Source organism: Lampetra planeri, chromosome 45, assembly GCF_965212315.1.
Source record: "Lampetra planeri chromosome 45, kcLamPlan1.2.h2, whole genome shotgun sequence".
Lineage (NCBI taxonomy): Eukaryota > Metazoa > Chordata > Hyperoartia > Petromyzontiformes > Petromyzontidae > Lampetra > Lampetra planeri.
Genome location: NC_136151.1, coordinates 1,536,906 through 1,554,618, shown reverse-complemented (window position 1 = coordinate 1,554,618; position 17,713 = coordinate 1,536,906). Strand labels below are relative to the sequence as shown.

Below are 17,713 nucleotides of genomic sequence, written 5' to 3'. Positions count from 1 at the left end.
GTCGTGGTGATATTGGTGCCACTTAATGGTGAACGCCGATTGCCGTTCATGTTATAAGCAGTCGGTGCGGCTGTGAGTGGTGAATAGTCGGCACGGGAATCTTCAGTTTCGGACAAGGTGAGATACGGTGACATTGCAAACAGTGGGTGTTGGAGGAAGGTAGAGTGGGTGATAGATTAACACTGCAAACAAAAGCCTCAAGATTCCAGGATGGGTCACGGGAGTCTGTGACAAACTCCATCTCAGATGCCACAATGACATTCAAGCAACTCATTACATTGGGATAATTACGTGGAAATGGAATTACAGGACATCATTAAATATCTACAACTACACCAACTACTTTATTTTACCAGGTATAGCCCACTGAGCGATGTAGAACTTTTTCAGAAGCGACCTGGCAACAAATGATTGTGCAATGAAGTGGCTTATCAGGTAGAAATGTATTGCAGCCAAGTACTCTAAACACGTGATTTTGATTCTAAATGTGAAGGGAAAAACCGGAGGACCCGGAGAAAATGCCACGTGACCACACGGAGAGAGACACAAACTCGCAATATACAGCCAGCGTCAGATAAAACCCAGGTCTTCCTGTACACCAGGCGAGGGAGATAACATCTCCCCACTGTGGCACCCAATCCATTGCTGTCTTACCATAGACACCGACTTGTGCACTGAGCTGTGGAAGGATGGGTCTATCTCTCGATACTCATCTCACGAATGAGCTTTCGAAGCTGTGCCTCTTTGATTTATGTTAATATCAACAATAACCAATTTCTTTCAGTGTTTTTTTTCTTTCCATTTGTTTTTTTTAAAAGTTTATTATTTTGATATATTCTGTTAATTAAAGTTAAATCCCAACAGGTGTGTACAGTAGCCGTGTGCATTGTGTTTGTGCACATAGGATGCAGGTTCACATTCCAGGCAGTCTCATAATGTCAATAACGACAATGAAAATATTTTACGTATTTACTTCCTTCTTCACCGTCGCTATAAGAGAGAGGCTCTGGTCCAGCGTCTCTCTGAGCCACACAGCGAGCGATCCCAGCGAAGCCATGAGTCATGGCGAGCGCGACTCCCAGTGAGAGTGTGGATAGTGAGCTGCGCTGCTCCATCTGCCTGGACACGTTCATCTGCCCATCCACGCTGATTTGCGGACACTCGTTCTGCTCCCAGTGTGTGCCTGGAGGCCACCTCGGAGACGGCGAGCAGCTTCAGCTGCCCGTAGTGCCGAGCGACCTTCCCTGTACGATCCCAGCTGAGGAGGAACGTGGCCCTCGCCAACCTGGTGGAGCAGCTCAGAGTTGGAGACGGGATGGCCGCGGCTGTCGTGTGTGACATCTGCAGTGATGGCCACACTCCTGCAGTGAAGACCTGCCTGAGATGCGAGATGTCCTACTGTTTTTCTCACTTTAGGCCTCACCAGGAGAATCCCAGGTTGAGAGACCACGCTGTGGTGGATCCTACTGCGAGCTTGGATGAGCGAAGATGTCCTAATCACAAAAGGGAGCTGGAATTCTACTGCACAGTAGAGAGCAGCCTGGTCTGCTCAACTTGCACCATCGCAGATGAACACACAGGACACAAGGTCCTGACGCTGAAGGATGAGCACGAAACACGGAAGGTGAGGCCCTCAGAGTGAGACACCATAACACGATCTGATCAAATCTGTTACTTGGCGACATAACATCTAATGAAAAACGTTATCGCGTGTTCATGCTCTCCCTTTTGAATCTCTGTCTCTCTGCCTGTGTAGCTAATCTTCTGGTTTGCATTCCAGGAAAGAGACTCAGGATGTATTGAATCCTAGGCTTTCATTAAACATACTTGCCGTATAAAGTAATTAAGTAGACATAGATTTGAGACTGATATCACAGCCACCTTAGAAACAATTATATTGAATTTATCTTCTAAACTAGACAGCTGTGGTCACACTAAGTGCTGCTGCTACAATGAGGCATCAGCTTGGCCACTACCCGTGCCCCCCATCTCAGTCGCCGTACAAAGGCAGCGTGGAGATGAGGGCCTTCGCTGTGGAGGGGTCGTTGTGGAGGGAAGGGCAGTGTGAGGGGTTGCTCAGGGGGCTGGAGTCTCCCCTTGGTGACGTCTCATCTTTCACTACAGACGCGCGTAGGGGAGGAGACGCAAGCAGTGGAGGAGAAGAGGAAGGAGGCAGAGGAGTCCGTGAAGCGGATGGAGGCTGCTCGCAAGGAGGCGCAGGTACCGTGTCCGGGTCTGACTATTTGACCCCCGTCACCTCCACCCAAGGCGGAAGTCGTGGAGATCAAAATTATTTCAAGCGAACTTCGTGCAGCTTCATAACTTTGATGCCTCCTAACTATATCATTCACTTTGGAACTCAACATTAATTACAAGTGGGTTTCACTTTTACCACATTAGATATCCGCATCGGCGAGTCTGCCATGAGGGTGAGTTTCTTGGCATTGCGTCTTACACTCCTGTGGAAAAAACAAAAGTGTAGAGAGTGCCACGGATTATAGGAGTGGGCTTTCGTGCAGCTGTTGTACTGCACAGGAGGTCATGCACCGGCACGGACGCAGGGGCACGAACACCGCACAGCTGCACCTCACGCCGTCCCTAATCGCATCACCGGAGTTTATTTTAACAACAACAATTTTTTTTTTATTTTACCAGGTAAGGCCCTACTGAGCTGTGTAGATTTTTTTCAGAAGCGACCCTGGCTATCACAAATGATAGTAGCTCAACTAATTTGCTGACATCATCATCATTACGTGAAAATATATAGCAGCAGACCCATAGAGATACATAGAGAACCATAGAGATACATAGAGACCCCTAGAGATACACAGAGACTCATAGACTAAACAATTTTTTATTTCACCAGGTAAGGCCTCACTGAGCCATGTAGCTCTTTTTCAGAAGGAACCTGGCTATCACAAATGATAGCTAAATGAAATGGCTTATTAGGTGGAAATTGATAGCAGAAAAATACTCTAAATACGGTACTCTAAACGCTTGCTTGAACCCGGAGACACTCTTGGGCTATGCGGGTTGTTCACAGCAGATAACGAATGCCTTGAACTCTAAACCCGAGTCGGACTTGTGGGAAAACCCGACCTGGATTACGCCGATTCTAGATGTGGAGAGAAAAGCCGGAGGTCTTTGTCAAAAATCCAGACAGGCATCATGGTCGTGGTTGAACCCACGACCACCTGTATACCAGGCGAGGAGGTTAACATCTCGCCACATCTCGCCACATCTCGTCGGACCCAGGTGGGGAACCCCCCCGACTCGGAGTGCCCGAGTCTCAACATCCACGACCCCAGCGCCCTCTAGGGGAGAAACAAAAAGAGAGCGGCACCCCTTTTGCTCCCTTGGCATGGGTCGACTCAGTCCCATGGGCACCTCGTCACTTGGGCATGATTCACCACTAGGGAATATTATTTCATTATTTGCCAGGTAAGGCCCTACTGAGCTGTATAGCTCTTTTTCCAAATGACCTGGCTATTACAAATTAAAGCTCCACCAAGTGGTTGACATCATCATTATCACGTGGAAATTTATAGCAGCAGCCAAATATACATAGAGACCCATATCGATACATAGACACCCATAGAGATAATATACCCATAGAGATACCTATACATGTGTAATGACTGTGAATGTCACTGTGTGGTGCCGGCCTTGCAAGCCCACTACAGATAATGTAATTATGTGCAGCCTGGTTACTGGGCATAGTACCAGCCCTAGTGGGGCTTGGTTGAGCGCAGAGGCACCATGTACAGTGTGCGGTGTGGGCTCCTGGTGAGGGAGCGAGAGAGAGTCAGCCAGCCAGGGTTACGTTGGGGCATGATATGCTGGTTGACCTGCCGACACGTGATCGGATCATATTGGAGGGGGGCCACCGGTGGACAGGGGCTACTGGGTGGTCACATGGTATAGAGGAGCTCTCGGGAGCCTTCGGGAAAGGACCAGAGAGATCGAGAATGTGGGCAGGGCGAGAGGCGGAGCCAGCCCCAGCCCAGGTAGATATGACGAGTGCCCCGTGTGGGGCTCGAGGTCTTCGGGTTGTTGGTGAGTGAAGATCCACGTCGGGTTGAAGAAGCCTGTAGCCACGCAGCCTGGGACGCAGCTCGTGGTCCAGGCTGGGATAGCGGGACCGTGTCAAGTTCTGCTGTAGCGTAGTTAGATGGGCGTTCAACACACGAGTGTAGGTTACATTATGTTGTGTTGAGTTGATGTAATAAATAGTGTTGCTCCCAAGACAACGTCTGCGACTCAGTTGGACTCACTACAACTGGTGTAGGAAGTGGCTAACTTGCTAAGCTGTAGCTAGCATTAGACAAGTCATGTCTACATGTCGCAGAGTTCGTGTATGGGCGTCGGACGATGAAGACGACAAGGAGCTGATTCCACCCACGGTCGTCGAAGAAGGAGCAGAGGCGCTACCATCGGAGCAGAGCGCAGTGGGGGCATGCTGCGCCTCGCCTTCATTGGAGGCACTCCTCAGGGACGCGCACAGGCGTTTTGCTGACCTCCTTCAAGCAGCGTCCTCCATCCTCGTTGAGATGCGTTCTCTGTCCTTGACGGCGAAGGAGGGCGCGGCAGAGTTGTCCGGACGGGGCGACTCGGCCGCCATTTCCCTGAAGGCGGGAACGCCATCATCGCTGCCATCGCTCACGGGCACCATTTTGCCACCGGTGCAGAGTGCTGAACCCGCGAAGCTTGAAGTGGGGACGTCCTCGTCGATTGACGTCTAGTTGCTCCACCGTCGACTTACCTTTATTAAAAAAATTGTTGCCGCCAGCGGCGACTTTAAGTGGCAATTTCTCACCAACACCGACTTCGCCGGATGGTCAGAGGTGGCGGTGCTGAAGGCGCTGCCCGTCGCCCTCGACGACGACGCCTTGGTGGCGTTCGTCACCATCCCGCCGTCTGAAAGGTCCACCCTCACGCAGGCGTTTGACCAGATAGCCGCTGTTTTTGAGCCTCCGCTAAACACCCGCCAGAAGTTCGCCGTGAGGCGGAAGGGGGATGGTGAGTCAGCTCTCGCCTACCGAAGTGTGCTCTTGGTGCTGGCGAAGGCCACATTCCCAAAAATAGACCACGACAGCCTTGACACCTTGGTCCTCGAGAAGATGTTGGGAGTCGCGAAGGACCTCCATACTGTGCTCCCCGCTGAGGACGGTGAGGTGTCTTCACTCAAGATCGCCAGGTGCATACAGGCGCAGCAGACCCTGCAACGTGACAGGGTGTTGGTGGCCTGTGCTACATCTGTGTGTGGGACCCACACAGACGAGGAGCCTGCTCCTGAATGCTCACTGCACCAGCAGAGCGGCGTTCGTCGGAGTGACGGCGATCAGCGGCGGGACGATAGGCGACGGGCGAGGTCTGCATCATCCCAATCCAGCAGTGCACGGGTCGCCTGCTACATTTGCGGCCTGCCCAAGGCACGTCTAATCGGGCTGCCGGGTTCCTCGACGGCAGCCCCTTGGATGTCCGCCTTCCTACGACTCCCTGCTTCCTAAGGCGCTGCGAGATTGATGCCTCGCACGTGGCCGCTCATGTCGGCCTCGCGTGCTCTGGATGTTAAGGACCCGACGACCCGGCCTACTGCTCTTCGTGAGGAGCCGGCTTCGTCCGGTCAATTTCTTGTTCCCCCCGGGCCTTCCAGGGAGGACGAGCCCAACCCGCCTGGAGGCCTGGCGTCACGGACTTGCTCAAAGACTTGATCAGCATGATCCCCGCACATTGCATACTCCCATACGCGCTCGCATGCGTCGTGGCGAGTATTTGGCTGATCCTGCTCGCCATCGAGCTCACGGGCATTGTTACACATTGTGGTTGGGAGTTGTTGACTGTGGGGACCTTGTGCGACGGGCTTGTTGGGTTGTTAATTGTTCGCTGTTGTGGTTCTTTTTTCCCTCTTCCCATTTAATCTCGGTGTAAACTTGTACAGGTGGGTTTGCATAATTTATTGCGCTATTATGTTATTGTTGGAGCACACTTGCTTGTTGTTCTTTATATATTTACATGGGTTGCTTGCTTGCGGGGGAGTTGGCAGCCAGGATGGCTGGATGCTATGGAGGCGGGGGGGGGGGGGGTGGGTGATGTAGTGACTGTGAATGTCGCTGTGTGGTGCCGGCCTTGCGAGGCCACGGCGGATAATATATTGTCATTATGTGCAACCCGGTTACTGGGCGTAGTACCAGCGCTTTCGGGACTTGTGTGAGCGCTGGTTAGAGCAGAGGCACCACGTACAGTGTGCGGTGCAGGCTCCCGGTGAGGGAGCGAGAAAGAGCGTCAGCCAGCCAGCGCTAAGTTGGGGCATGATACACAGGTTGACCTGCCGACACGTGACCAGATGATATTGGAGGAGGGTCACCGGTGGATGGGGGCCGCTGGGTGGTCATGTGGTATAAAAGAGCTCTCGGAAGCCTTCGGGAAAGGGCCAGAGAGATCGAGGTGGGCGGAGCAAGAGGCGGAGCCTGCCCCAGCCGGGCCAATATAACGGGTCCCCGTGTGGGGCTCGGGGTTCTTTATTGTTGGTGAGTAAAGATCCAAGTCGTGTTGATGAAGCCTCTAGCCACGCGGTCCGGGACCCAGCTCGTGGTCCGGACCAGGATAGCGGGACCGTGTCTATTTCTGCCGTAGCGTGGTTAGATGGGCGTTCAGCACCTGAGTGTAGGTTACGTTATGTTGTGTTGAGTTAATGTAATAAATAGTGTTGCTCCCAAGACAACGTCTGCAACTCAGTTGGACTCACTACACATGCATAGAGATATATAGGCAAAAATAGAGATACAGAGGGACCCCGAGAGAGAAATAGAGACCCATAGGGACCCATAGAGACCAATAGACTAAACTATTTTTTATTTTACCAGGAACGGCTCCACTGAGCTGTGTAGTTTATTTTCCAGAAGCGGCCTGTCTATTACAAATGAGAGCTCAAAAACGTGGCTGATTTTAATGTGGAAATTGATAGCAGCCAAATACTCTAAATGCGCAACGTTGATCCTAAATGTCAAGGCAAAAATCGGAGGACCCAGAGAAAAATACACACAACCACAGAGCGAACGAACCCCAAATATACATCAGGCGTCAGGGTCAGGATCGAACTCCAACCTGCTGTATACCAGGTGAAGCAGATAACAACTCCTAGCCACCACGGCGCCCACACGCACACACCGAGCGGCTCATGACTCAGGGAGCCAACCGTCGTCCCCGCGTCTCCGCAGGAATCGGTTGCTGGGATCAGGGATCGCGTCATGGGGAAGTTCGCCCACCTAAGGAAGGCTCTGGACGAGGACGAGAGGGAGGCTCTACATCGCGTGGCCGTGAAGGAGCGCGAGTTGCTGTCCCGGATAGACGAGGACATCGCTCGTCACAAGCAGGAGATCGGCGAGCTCCAGGCGGCGGCCGCTCGCCTGCATGCTCTGCAGCACGAGAGGGACTCGCTCGCTTTCCTGCAGGTGGGTAGTGCCTCTGTGGAGACGCCATTTGTGTCCAATACAACAGAGTGGGGAGTGGCAGTGAGACTCGTGGTCCAAGGGTAGAGACTTCACTCATGATCTCTCTCTATTCCACAGGGGCACCTGGAGGTGATGAGCAGGTACAGATCCTTAACGTTTCACGGTTAAACACTCACAACACAGGATGTGAGTGTTAGACACACTGGCGGTGTAGACACAAGGGCTCTGTGTGTTAGATACAGGGTGTGTGTGTGTGTGTTAGACATGTGAGACATTGACTGTGTGTGAGATACTGGCTGTGTGTGAGACACTGGCTGTGTGTGAGACACGGGCTGTGTGTGAGTCACCGGCTGTGAGTGAGACACCGGCTGTGTGTAAGACACTGGATGTGTGTCAGACACGGGCTGTGTGTGAGACACTGGCTGTGTGGGAGACACAGGCTGTGTGTGAGACACTGGCTGAGTGTGAGACACTGGCTGTGTCTGAGACACTGGCTGTGTGTGAGACACTGGCTGTGTGTGAGACACGGGCTGTGTGTGAGACACTGACTGTGCGTGAGACACTGTGTGTGAGACACGGGCTGTGTGTGAGAAATGGGCTGTGTGTGAGACACTGACTGTGGGTGAGACACTGGCTGTGTGTGAGACACGGGCTGTGCGTGAGACACGAGCTGTGTGTGAGACACGAGCTGTGTGTGAGACACCGGCTGTGTGTGAGACACTGGCTGTGTCTGAGACACTGACTGTGTGTGAGACACGAGCTGTGTGTCAGACACGAACTGTGTGTGAGACACCAGCTGTGTGTGAGACACTGGCTGTGTGTGAGACACGGGCTAAGCGTGAGACACTGGCTGTGTGAGTCACTGGCTGTGTGCGGTTCACTGGTTGTGTGTGAGACACGGGCTGTGTCGAGACACTGGCTGTGCGTGAGACACAGACTGTGTGTGAGACACTGACTGTGTGTGAGACACGGGCTGTGTGTGAGACGCAGGCTGTGTGTGAGACACTGACTGTGTGTGAGACACTGACTGTGTGTGAGACACGGGCTGTGTGTGAGACACGGGCTGTGTGTGAGACACATCCTGTGTGTGAGACACCGGTTGTGTCTGAGACACCGGTTGTGTCTAAGACACTGGCTGTGTGTGAGACACTGGCTGTGTGTGAGACACTGGCTGTGTGTGAGACACTGACTGTGCGTGAGACACTGTGTGTGAGACACGGGCTGTGTGTGAGACATGGGCTGTGTGTGAGACACTGACTGTGGGTGAGACACTGGCTGTGTGTGAGACACTGGCTGTGTGTGAGACACGTGCTGTGTGTGAGACACTGGCAGTGTGTGAGACACGGGCTGTGCGTGAGACACGAGCTGTGTGTGAGACACGAGCTGCGTGTGAGACACCGCCTGTGTGTGAGACACTGGCTGTGTGTGATACACGTGTAATGTAACGGGAGACGACTTCACGGGTAACACACTCTTTATTTTATCAAACTTGGTTACAGGTGACTAACACCTACTTTGTATCTCGGGTGACAAACACCCACTTAGCTACTTGGCGACTAACGCCCACTGAGCTACTCGGATGACCAACATCCACTTAGTACTCGGGTGACAAACACCCACTTAGCTACTTGGCGACTAACGCCCACTGAGTTACTCGGATGACCAACATCCACTTAGTACTCGGGTGACAACCACCCACTTAGCTACTTGGCGACTAACGCCCACTGAGCTACTCGGATGACCAACATCCTCTTAGCTACTTGGCGACTAACGCCACTGAGCTACTCGGATGACCAACATCCACTTAGTACTCGGGTGACAAACACCCACTTAGCTACTTGGCGACTAACGCCCACTGAGCTACTCGGATGACCAACATCCACTTAGCTACTCGGCGACTAACGCCACTGAGCTACTCGGATGACCAACATCCACTTAGCTACTCGGCGACTAACGCCACTGAGCTACTCGGCTTCACTAGGTCTTCAGCTCCGTCTTCGGGTCTTCAACTGGGTAACTCTCCCCGAGTGCTCTCGCGCGTCCCCCTTTATACCCCACCTGCGGACGTCGCTGCGAGCACCCACTTATTCGACCAATCGCCGGGCGCTGGCTACGATCCTCTTTTCCCACATCTCATCGTGCCTCACCACTCACTCCGCGCCGCCCCGTCATCTGTCACTCCCGGCGCGCGCGTCCACACCACGCCCACAACGCGTGCCCAACCCCGCACCCCGCGCCGCCCCGTGATCCATCACTGTCACAGTCGGCGCACGTCAATACCACCACTACATCACCCCCTACCACATAGCTCGCAGCCGCCCCGGCTGCTACAAAAATATACAAACCCTCCCTGTGTGCCCCGTAACACAACACAACAACAAGAACAACAACTAAGCTAACAACACGACGCGAACACCACCATCCGCAACCCTCAACCAATGCCACCGCGACAATAGAACAATATATACAAACCGGCGAGTGACAATAGCAATGTGTATACAAAAAAAATAAATGGAAAATTTTTTTTTTTTCTTTCGACTCGTGCAGTGTCCCCTTTTCTTCCGAGCGTCCCTACAACGGGACATTACCCCGGCAGAGGGGAACACCGGGCGAGCTCGGTGTAGAGCACAAAAAAACCGTCCTCATGAAAATTGTTGAGACCTAGCCCGAGTTCGCCTTGCCGGTCCGTCGTACGGCACCAGACGCGGTTGAACGTCCGGTGGTGCCGGCGGTTCAGGAAGACATCGGCCATGCATCGAGGACTCGTGCGTGCCCCGGGGTTCAGGCTCTCGACGGTCAGCAGCCGTCAAGCCCGAGGCACCTGGGGGTGGGTCAGGTGGAGACACGTGAGGATCAGCCTGCGACACCTCCCTCCCCGAGTCGACGGTCACATCACACGCCCGGTCGTCACGGCACAGAACGGGGTCACACGGTGCTGCATAGGGCTTCAGTCGGGAGGGGTGCACATACCAACGGCGTTTCCCCCATTTAATCTGTATACTCTGGGGCCGTGCAACCCGCACAATTTCCACCGGTCCCCTCCAAGGTCTCAACAACTTGGGGGACGTAGCCAACGGTGCATGTGGACAATGCAGCCAGGCCTTATCGCCTGGTTTCCAATCATGCGTATGCACCCTCCGCTCATGCAATTTCTCGTTTGCAATTTGCCGCGACCGCGAATTCAACCTTGCCCCCTCCCGCGCTTCAGTCAATTTGGCGATATTAAATTTGATGTGGTCTGCCAATTTAGATTTTGCACGTGGCTGGGAAATCCCCAGTTGGACGTCCATGGCCGGATCGGCCTCCCGCCCATACATGAGAAAAAATGGGGAAAACCCTGTCGCCGCATGAGGGGCCATTCGATAGGCCGCGAGTACCCCCGGCACCTGTAAGTCCCAATCAACCTGATCGTCGCAGACCTGTTGGCACAACATAGACGTAATCGTTCTGTTCAGACGCTCAACCATCCCGTCAGTCTGCGGGTGGTAGGGGGAAGTACGCACTTTCTTTGTACCCAACAGGTCGCACACCTCGCGCAACAAAACGCTCGAAAAATTCTTCCCTTGATCCGTCAGCAAGCGTTCGGGGGCGCCCTTGTCCAACACATAACCCTGGACAAAGGCGTCCGCCACCGCCGCAGCCGACTGGTTGGCGAGCGGCCATGCCATAGGCCATCGGGTGAAGTATTCCACGCCAACCAGCAGGAACCTATTTCCCCTTGGTGTAACCGGAAAGGGCCCCAAGATGTCCAACGCTACCAATTCGTTTATACGCGAAACCTGAATGGATTGCAGCGGTGGATTAGCTGCCAATGGTGGCGGTTTCTTTTTGGCGCACCCTACGCATCCCTTAAGAATATTCGCCACGTCGTTACCCATCCCCGGCCAATAATAGTCTCGCTGGATTAGGGCGAGCGTTTTGTGAAAACCCAGATGCATGAGCCGTTCATGAGCTGCCAGAACAACCCTACCCCGCATAGCAACAGGCACCACGAGCACGTGACGCCGGGACATGTTGTCCCACCTCATCAACAGGCCCTGTCTGCACACCCAGGAACCGACCCGCGCCTCCCCTTGTTCGGGAGCGCCAACTTTCCGACGCAGCGTAAGTAGGGAGCTGTCGGACATCTGGAGGCGGCCCCACTCAATGAGGGGCAACGACAACAGCGAATCCCTCCCCGTGGGGGCGTCCTCTCCCGGGGTGTCAGTGGCGGCGAGCGCAACTCCCGGGGTGCCGGCGACCGGGGGTTTGCACCGCGCTGATCCCAACAAACATGTGCAGTCCGTGCACGGCGGCAACCGCGACAAGGCGTCCGCGTTTGAGTGCCGCAACCCTTTTCGGTAAATCGTCGTGAATTGGTAGTCTTGAAGGACCTCCAACCATCGGGACAATTGGCCCGATGGCTGCGCCACGCGCATAGCGTATTGTAGAGCCGCATGGTCCGTCCGGACCGTAAAATGACGGCCGTAAAGATACGGCCTGAATTGCTGTGTAAAAAACACAATGGCTAACAATTCACGACGAGTTACGCAATAGCGTTGTTCTGCGGGGGAAAGAACCCTACTACCGTAGGCGACCACCCGTTCAACCCCCCCGACCAACTGTGAGAGCACCCCCCCGATACCCGTATTGCTGGCGTCCGTGTCAAGCAAAAACGGTTGTGTGAAATCGGGGTAACACAAGGGGGGAGCCTGCACCAAAGCGTCACGGAGGGAGCAGAACGCATCCTCCTCCTCTGCCCCCCAGTGAAACCTCACACCCTTAGCCGTCAAAGCGTGCAGGGGCTTGGCTATGGTGGCAAATTGCTTGACAAAACGACGGTAATAGGAGGCAAAACCAATGAAACTACGAACCTCCGTGACCGAGGTTGGCGTTGGCCATGAGCTGACGCAATGCGTCTTAGCAGGGTCCGTCGAGATCCCTGAACGACTCACGATATGGCCCAAATACCTGACCGATTCCCGAAGCAGAAAACATTTAGCCGGTTTAAATTTTAGCTTAGCGGAACGCATCCTGAGGAACACCGCTCTCAGTCGCTGGAGGTGCTCCTCGAAAGTCCGACTAAAGACGATAATATCGTCAAGATAAATCAAACAGGTATCCCATTGGAGGCCCGACAAAACCAATTCCATGAGTCTCTGGAACGTGGCGGGAGCGGAATGTAAGCCCATGGGCAAACGGTTGAATTCAAAAAGGCCCCCAGGTGTCCGGAAAGCAGTTTTAGGTTTAGACTCGTTATCGAGTGGCAATTGCCAAAATCCAGAAAGCAGATCGAGTGTGGAAAAAAACTGCGCTCCCGCCAAGGCATCCAGCGACTCATCCATCCTGGGGAGCGGATACGCATCCGCCATCGAGATTTTGTTTAAGCGGCGGAAATCGACACAAAACCGCAAGGACCCGTCCTGTTTCTTTACTAGGACAATAGGAGCACCCCACGGACTAGAAGAGGGCGAAATGATATCGGCCGCCAACATATCATTAACCGCCGATTGCACATGTTCCTTCTCGGCCGGGCTGAGCCGGAAGGGATTCTGACGAATAGGGGCCGCGTCCCCTGTAGCTATGTGGTGGCGCAACAGGTCAGTGCAGCCGATATCGTACTTATGTTTGCTGAACACGTCAGCAAACTCGATGAGCAAACCCCTCAATGCTCCCAATTGCACCCCGGACAAGTTAGCAGAACCCGCACACAGCGAGTCCAACCACTCAGTCCCCTCATCACTTTGAGGATGCGACTCGACAGTAAAATCTGCTTGGGCCACGAGCCGTTCCTCAACGGGCAGCGGCGCGGCGTGAGCCAGCACCGTTCCCTGCGCAATTACGGCCGGCCGCGACCCCGTATTCAGGACCATTACGAACGGCTCACTGTCCCCTCTCACCACGGTTTGAGCAACCGCTAAGTCGAGGCCCTTACTGGCTCTGTTTGACGGCCCCAACAGCACCCCCTGTGCCTCCGCACCCACCTCGAGTGGCTTCCTGAACCGAAGGGGTACTAACATTTGCGATCCCGGGGGTACCCGTACAGTGTGAGTCGCCAGCGCCTGCACCGTCGCACAAACCGTGCGCACTTTGATAGGGCTCGACAAGAAGGCAACCCGCCGACCTGACGGAAGCTCTATGCAGGCCTGATCAATAAGAATTTTGATGGGCATTTTTGACAAAAAGTCCGTACCTAGCAAACAGGGAACGGCCAGCGATGATGATACAAAAATAGGGCCCGCTAATTTAATGTCCCCAATGCAAATAGTCGCCCGAATCTGGCCGATGATCCCCAGGGATCCCCCATTCGCCGCATAAAATGGCACGTCTACCGGCAGAAGGGGTCTACTTTGGACGGGAAGAATGTTATAAATAAGGTCCGAGATGATGGTGGCCGACGCACCCGTGTCAACAAGCACCCGGACCTCAACCCCGTCAATGAACCCCGTTACCACGGACGACCCGGCTGACGCAGCCACGATCCTGTGGGCCAATTCGGACCACTCGACTGCTTGCGGGCCGCGTACGGACCCCCCTCGCCGAATTGAACCCCCGGCACCCAGCCGCGAACCCCCCACCGCGAAGCGGCGACCCGAATGTGCCGTGTTTGTGGACCGAACGTGTGAGGTGCCGCGACTTGCCGGGTTTTGTTGGGATGACTTGTGGCCCTGGTCGTCGTCCCGACGTGGTCCTGCGGCGCGCGGACGCGGGGCCCGGCACCCGGCTGCGACGTGACCCCGAAGGCCGCAGTTGTAGCAGACGACGGACGTCGTAGGTTTCGGTTGCTCCAGCTTGCGGGGCGAACGTGTGGGCGAACGACCTCCCGTTCTCCACTCCCCCGGACACGATGCAGCGAAGCCCCGCTCCTGCACCGCAGCTGGCTGAGGTTCGGCGATCGTGGCGGCCAGTGCCGCATTCCCCGGCCATTTGCAGACGACCCCCGGCTTGCGTTTGAGGACCTCGTACGCGTGAATGCTCGTGGCGATCGCCAGGGAGCAGATCTCCATCTCGTCTGCCACGTTGATGGGGACCCCCAACTCGTGGGCCAACACCAGCAGCTGCTCCGTCACCATGGCGTCCTTCCCCTCCTTATCCATGCGGGGAAAAGCTGCGTCCGCCAAGGCGAGCAGTGCCGTGCGGTAGGCTAGCGTCGTTTCCCCAGCCACCTTCCGCCGATCGTAGAACTGGTGGCGGCACGTGGAGGGCGGCCCGAACACCTTCGCCATCAGGTGTAGTGCGGCCTGGAGCGTAGAGCGGGACGACCTTGCAGCAGATGTGAAGGCTGCAAGCGCGTCGTCGTTAAGCATCGCTGGCAACGCACGCAGGGCAGTGGTGTCGGACCACCCCGACATCTCCTGATGAGCGAGGAACCTTCGTTGGAAGGCTCCCCAGTCGCCCCCATCCGCCTTGAACGCCGACAGCGCGGGCAATCTTTGCTGGAGGACCCGATCGTCGTCGACGTCGGAGAGATTTTCCCGCGCTCCGCTGGAGTTGTGTAAAATGTCGGCTCGGTTGTCAGGCGCAAAATGGAGGGCTCCGGCGCGCGCCGATGACGTGGGCTGCGCTGCGCGGAGGTGTCCGGCCACGTGGCGTCCGTCTTTCCCGCCAATCGGTGGCGGCCCCCCAAAAACGGCGGCAACTTCCAGGCTTTTGGCGCGAAGCGCCCTTTGGCGGGAATCCTCCACCGTCGCTTCCTCCACGACCCCCGCAGCCGTTTTTCCGCTCGCCGGAACGGAGATGTCGGCCAAGACAGCGGCGGCGGCGAGTAGCAACTCCGCCAAGCGGGCGTGCGCGTCCTGGAGGCCGGTGTCGGAGGCAAGCGGAGCGTCGGCCATCACCGCGAAGTGCTGCATCGGCGGCAACTCCTCGTCCTCTACTCCCGAGGTCGGTGTCCCCGGTACGCCGTCGTCATCCCGACCTCGCTCGTGGGTACGGGTAGTCTTCCTTGTGTCCATACTTCTTGAAGACAGGTTTACTTCTGACGCCAGTTGTAATGTAGTAACTCCACGGGAGACGACTTCACGGGTAACACACTCTTTATTTTATCAAACTTGGTTACAGGTGACTAACACCTACTTTGTATCTCGGGTGACAAACACCCACTTAGCTACTTGGCGACTAACGCCCACTGAGCTACTCGGATGACCAACATCCACTTAGTACTCGGGTGACAAACACCCACTTAGCTACTTGGCGACTAACGCCCACTGAGTTACTCGGATGACCAACATCCACTTAGTACTCGGGTGACAACCACCCACTTAGCTACTTGGCGACTAACGCCCACTGAGCTACTCGGATGACCAACATCCTCTTAGCTACTTGGCGACTAACGCCACTGAGCTACTCGGATGACCAACATCCACTTAGTACTCGGGTGACAAACACCCACTTAGCTACTTGGCGACTAACGCCCACTGAGCTACTCGGATGACCAACATCCACTTAGCTACTCGGCGACTAACGCCACTGAGCTACTCGGATGACCAACATCCACTTAGCTACTCGGCGACTAACGCCACTGAGCTACTCGGCTTCACTAGGTCTTCAGCTCCGTCTTCGGGTCTTCAACTGGGTAACTCTCCCCGAGTGCTCTCGCGCGTCCCCCTTTATACCCCACCTGCGGACGTCGCTGCGAGCACCCACTTATTCGACCAATCGCCGGGCGCTGGCTACGATCCTCATTTCCCACATCTCATCGTGCCTCACCACTCACTCCGCGCCGCCCCGTCATCTGTCACTCCCGGCGCGCGCGTCCACACCACGCCCACAACGCGTGCCCAACCCCGCACCCCGCGCCGCCCCGTGATCCATCACTGTCACAGTCGGCGCACGTCAATACCACCACTAAACACGGGCTAAGCGTGAGACACTGGCTGTGTGAGTCACTGGCTGTGTGCGAGTCACTGGTTGTGTGTGAGACACGGGCTGTGTCGAGACACTGGCTGTGCGTGAGACACAGACTGTGTGTGAGACACTGACTGTGTGTGAGACACGGGCTGTGTGTGAGACGCAGGCTGTGTGTGAGACACTGACTGTGTGTGAGACACTGACTGTGTGTGAGACACGGGCTGTGTGTGAGACACGGGCTGTGTGTGAGACACATCCTGTGTGTGAGACACGGGCTGTGTGTGAGACACTGGCTGTGTGAGACACATGCTGTGTGTGAGACACATCCTGTGTGTGAGACACCGGTTGTTTCTGAGACACCGGCTGTGTGTGAGACACTGGCTGTGTGTGAGACACTGGCTGTGTGTGAGACACTGGCTGTGCGTGAGACACAGGCTGTGCGTGAGACACGGGCTGTGTGTGAGACGCAGGCTGTGTGTGAGACACTGACTGTGTGTGAGACACTGACTGTGTGTGAGACGCGGGCTGTGTGTGAGACACGGGCTGTGTGTGAGACACATCCTGTGTGTGAGACACGGGCTGTGTGTGAGACACTGGCTGTGTGAGACACATGCTGTGTGTGAGACACATCCTGTGTGTGAGACACCTGTTGTGTCTGAGACACCGGCTGTGTGTGAGACACTGGCTGTGTGTGAGACACTGGCTGTGTGTGAGACACTGGCTGCGTGTGAGACACGGGCTGTGCGTGAGACACGGGTTGTGTGTGAGACAATTGGCTCTGTGAGAGACACAGGCTCTGTGAGAGGCACAGTTTGTGTGTGAGACACGGGCTGTGCATGAGACAAGGGCTGTGTGTGAGACACTGGCTGTGCGTGAGACACAGGCTGTGTGTGAGACACGGGCTGTGTGAGAGACACAGGCTGTGTGTTAGACACTGACTGTGCGTGAGACACTGACTGTACGTGAGACACGGGCTGTGTGTGAGACACGGTCTGTGTGTGAGACACTGACTGTGCGTGAGACACGGGCTGTGTGTGAGACACGGGCTGTGTGTGAGACACGGTCTGTGTGTGAGACACTGACTGTACGTGAGACACTGACTGTGCGTGAGACACGGGCTGTGTGTGAGACACGGTCTGTGTGTGAGACACTGACTATGTGTGAGACACTGACTGTGCGTGAGACACAGGCTTTGTGTGAGACACTTACTGTGTGTGAGAAGCTGGCTGTGTATGAGACACATGCTGTGTGTGAGACACATCCTGTGTGTGAGATGCAGGCTGTGAGTGAGACACTGCTGTGTGTGAGACACGGGCTGTGTGAGACACGGGCTGTTGTGAGTCACTGGCAGTGTGCAAGTCACTGGTTGTGTGTGAGACACGGGCTGTGTCGAGACACTGGCTGTGCGTGATACACAGACTGTGTGTGAG

General features: G+C 55.2%; 1 protein-coding gene across 1 annotated transcript in view; it reads left to right on the top strand.

Moving 5' to 3' along the window:
• The first annotated feature begins 1,226 nt into the window (after positions 1-1,226).
• The window catches only part of LOC144732987 (tripartite motif-containing protein 16-like), a 38,030-nt gene continuing 21,543 nt past the window's right edge, over positions 1,227-17,713 (top strand). The window contains exons 1-4 of the mRNA XM_078614661.1: positions 1,227-1,624; positions 2,125-2,220; positions 7,221-7,454; positions 7,572-7,594. Of these exons, the coding sequence (XP_078470787.1) occupies positions 1,316-1,624; positions 2,125-2,220; positions 7,221-7,454; positions 7,572-7,594 (662 nt within the window). The 5' untranslated portion in view covers positions 1,227-1,315. The remainder of the gene's footprint in view (positions 1,625-2,124; positions 2,221-7,220; positions 7,455-7,571; positions 7,595-17,713) is intronic.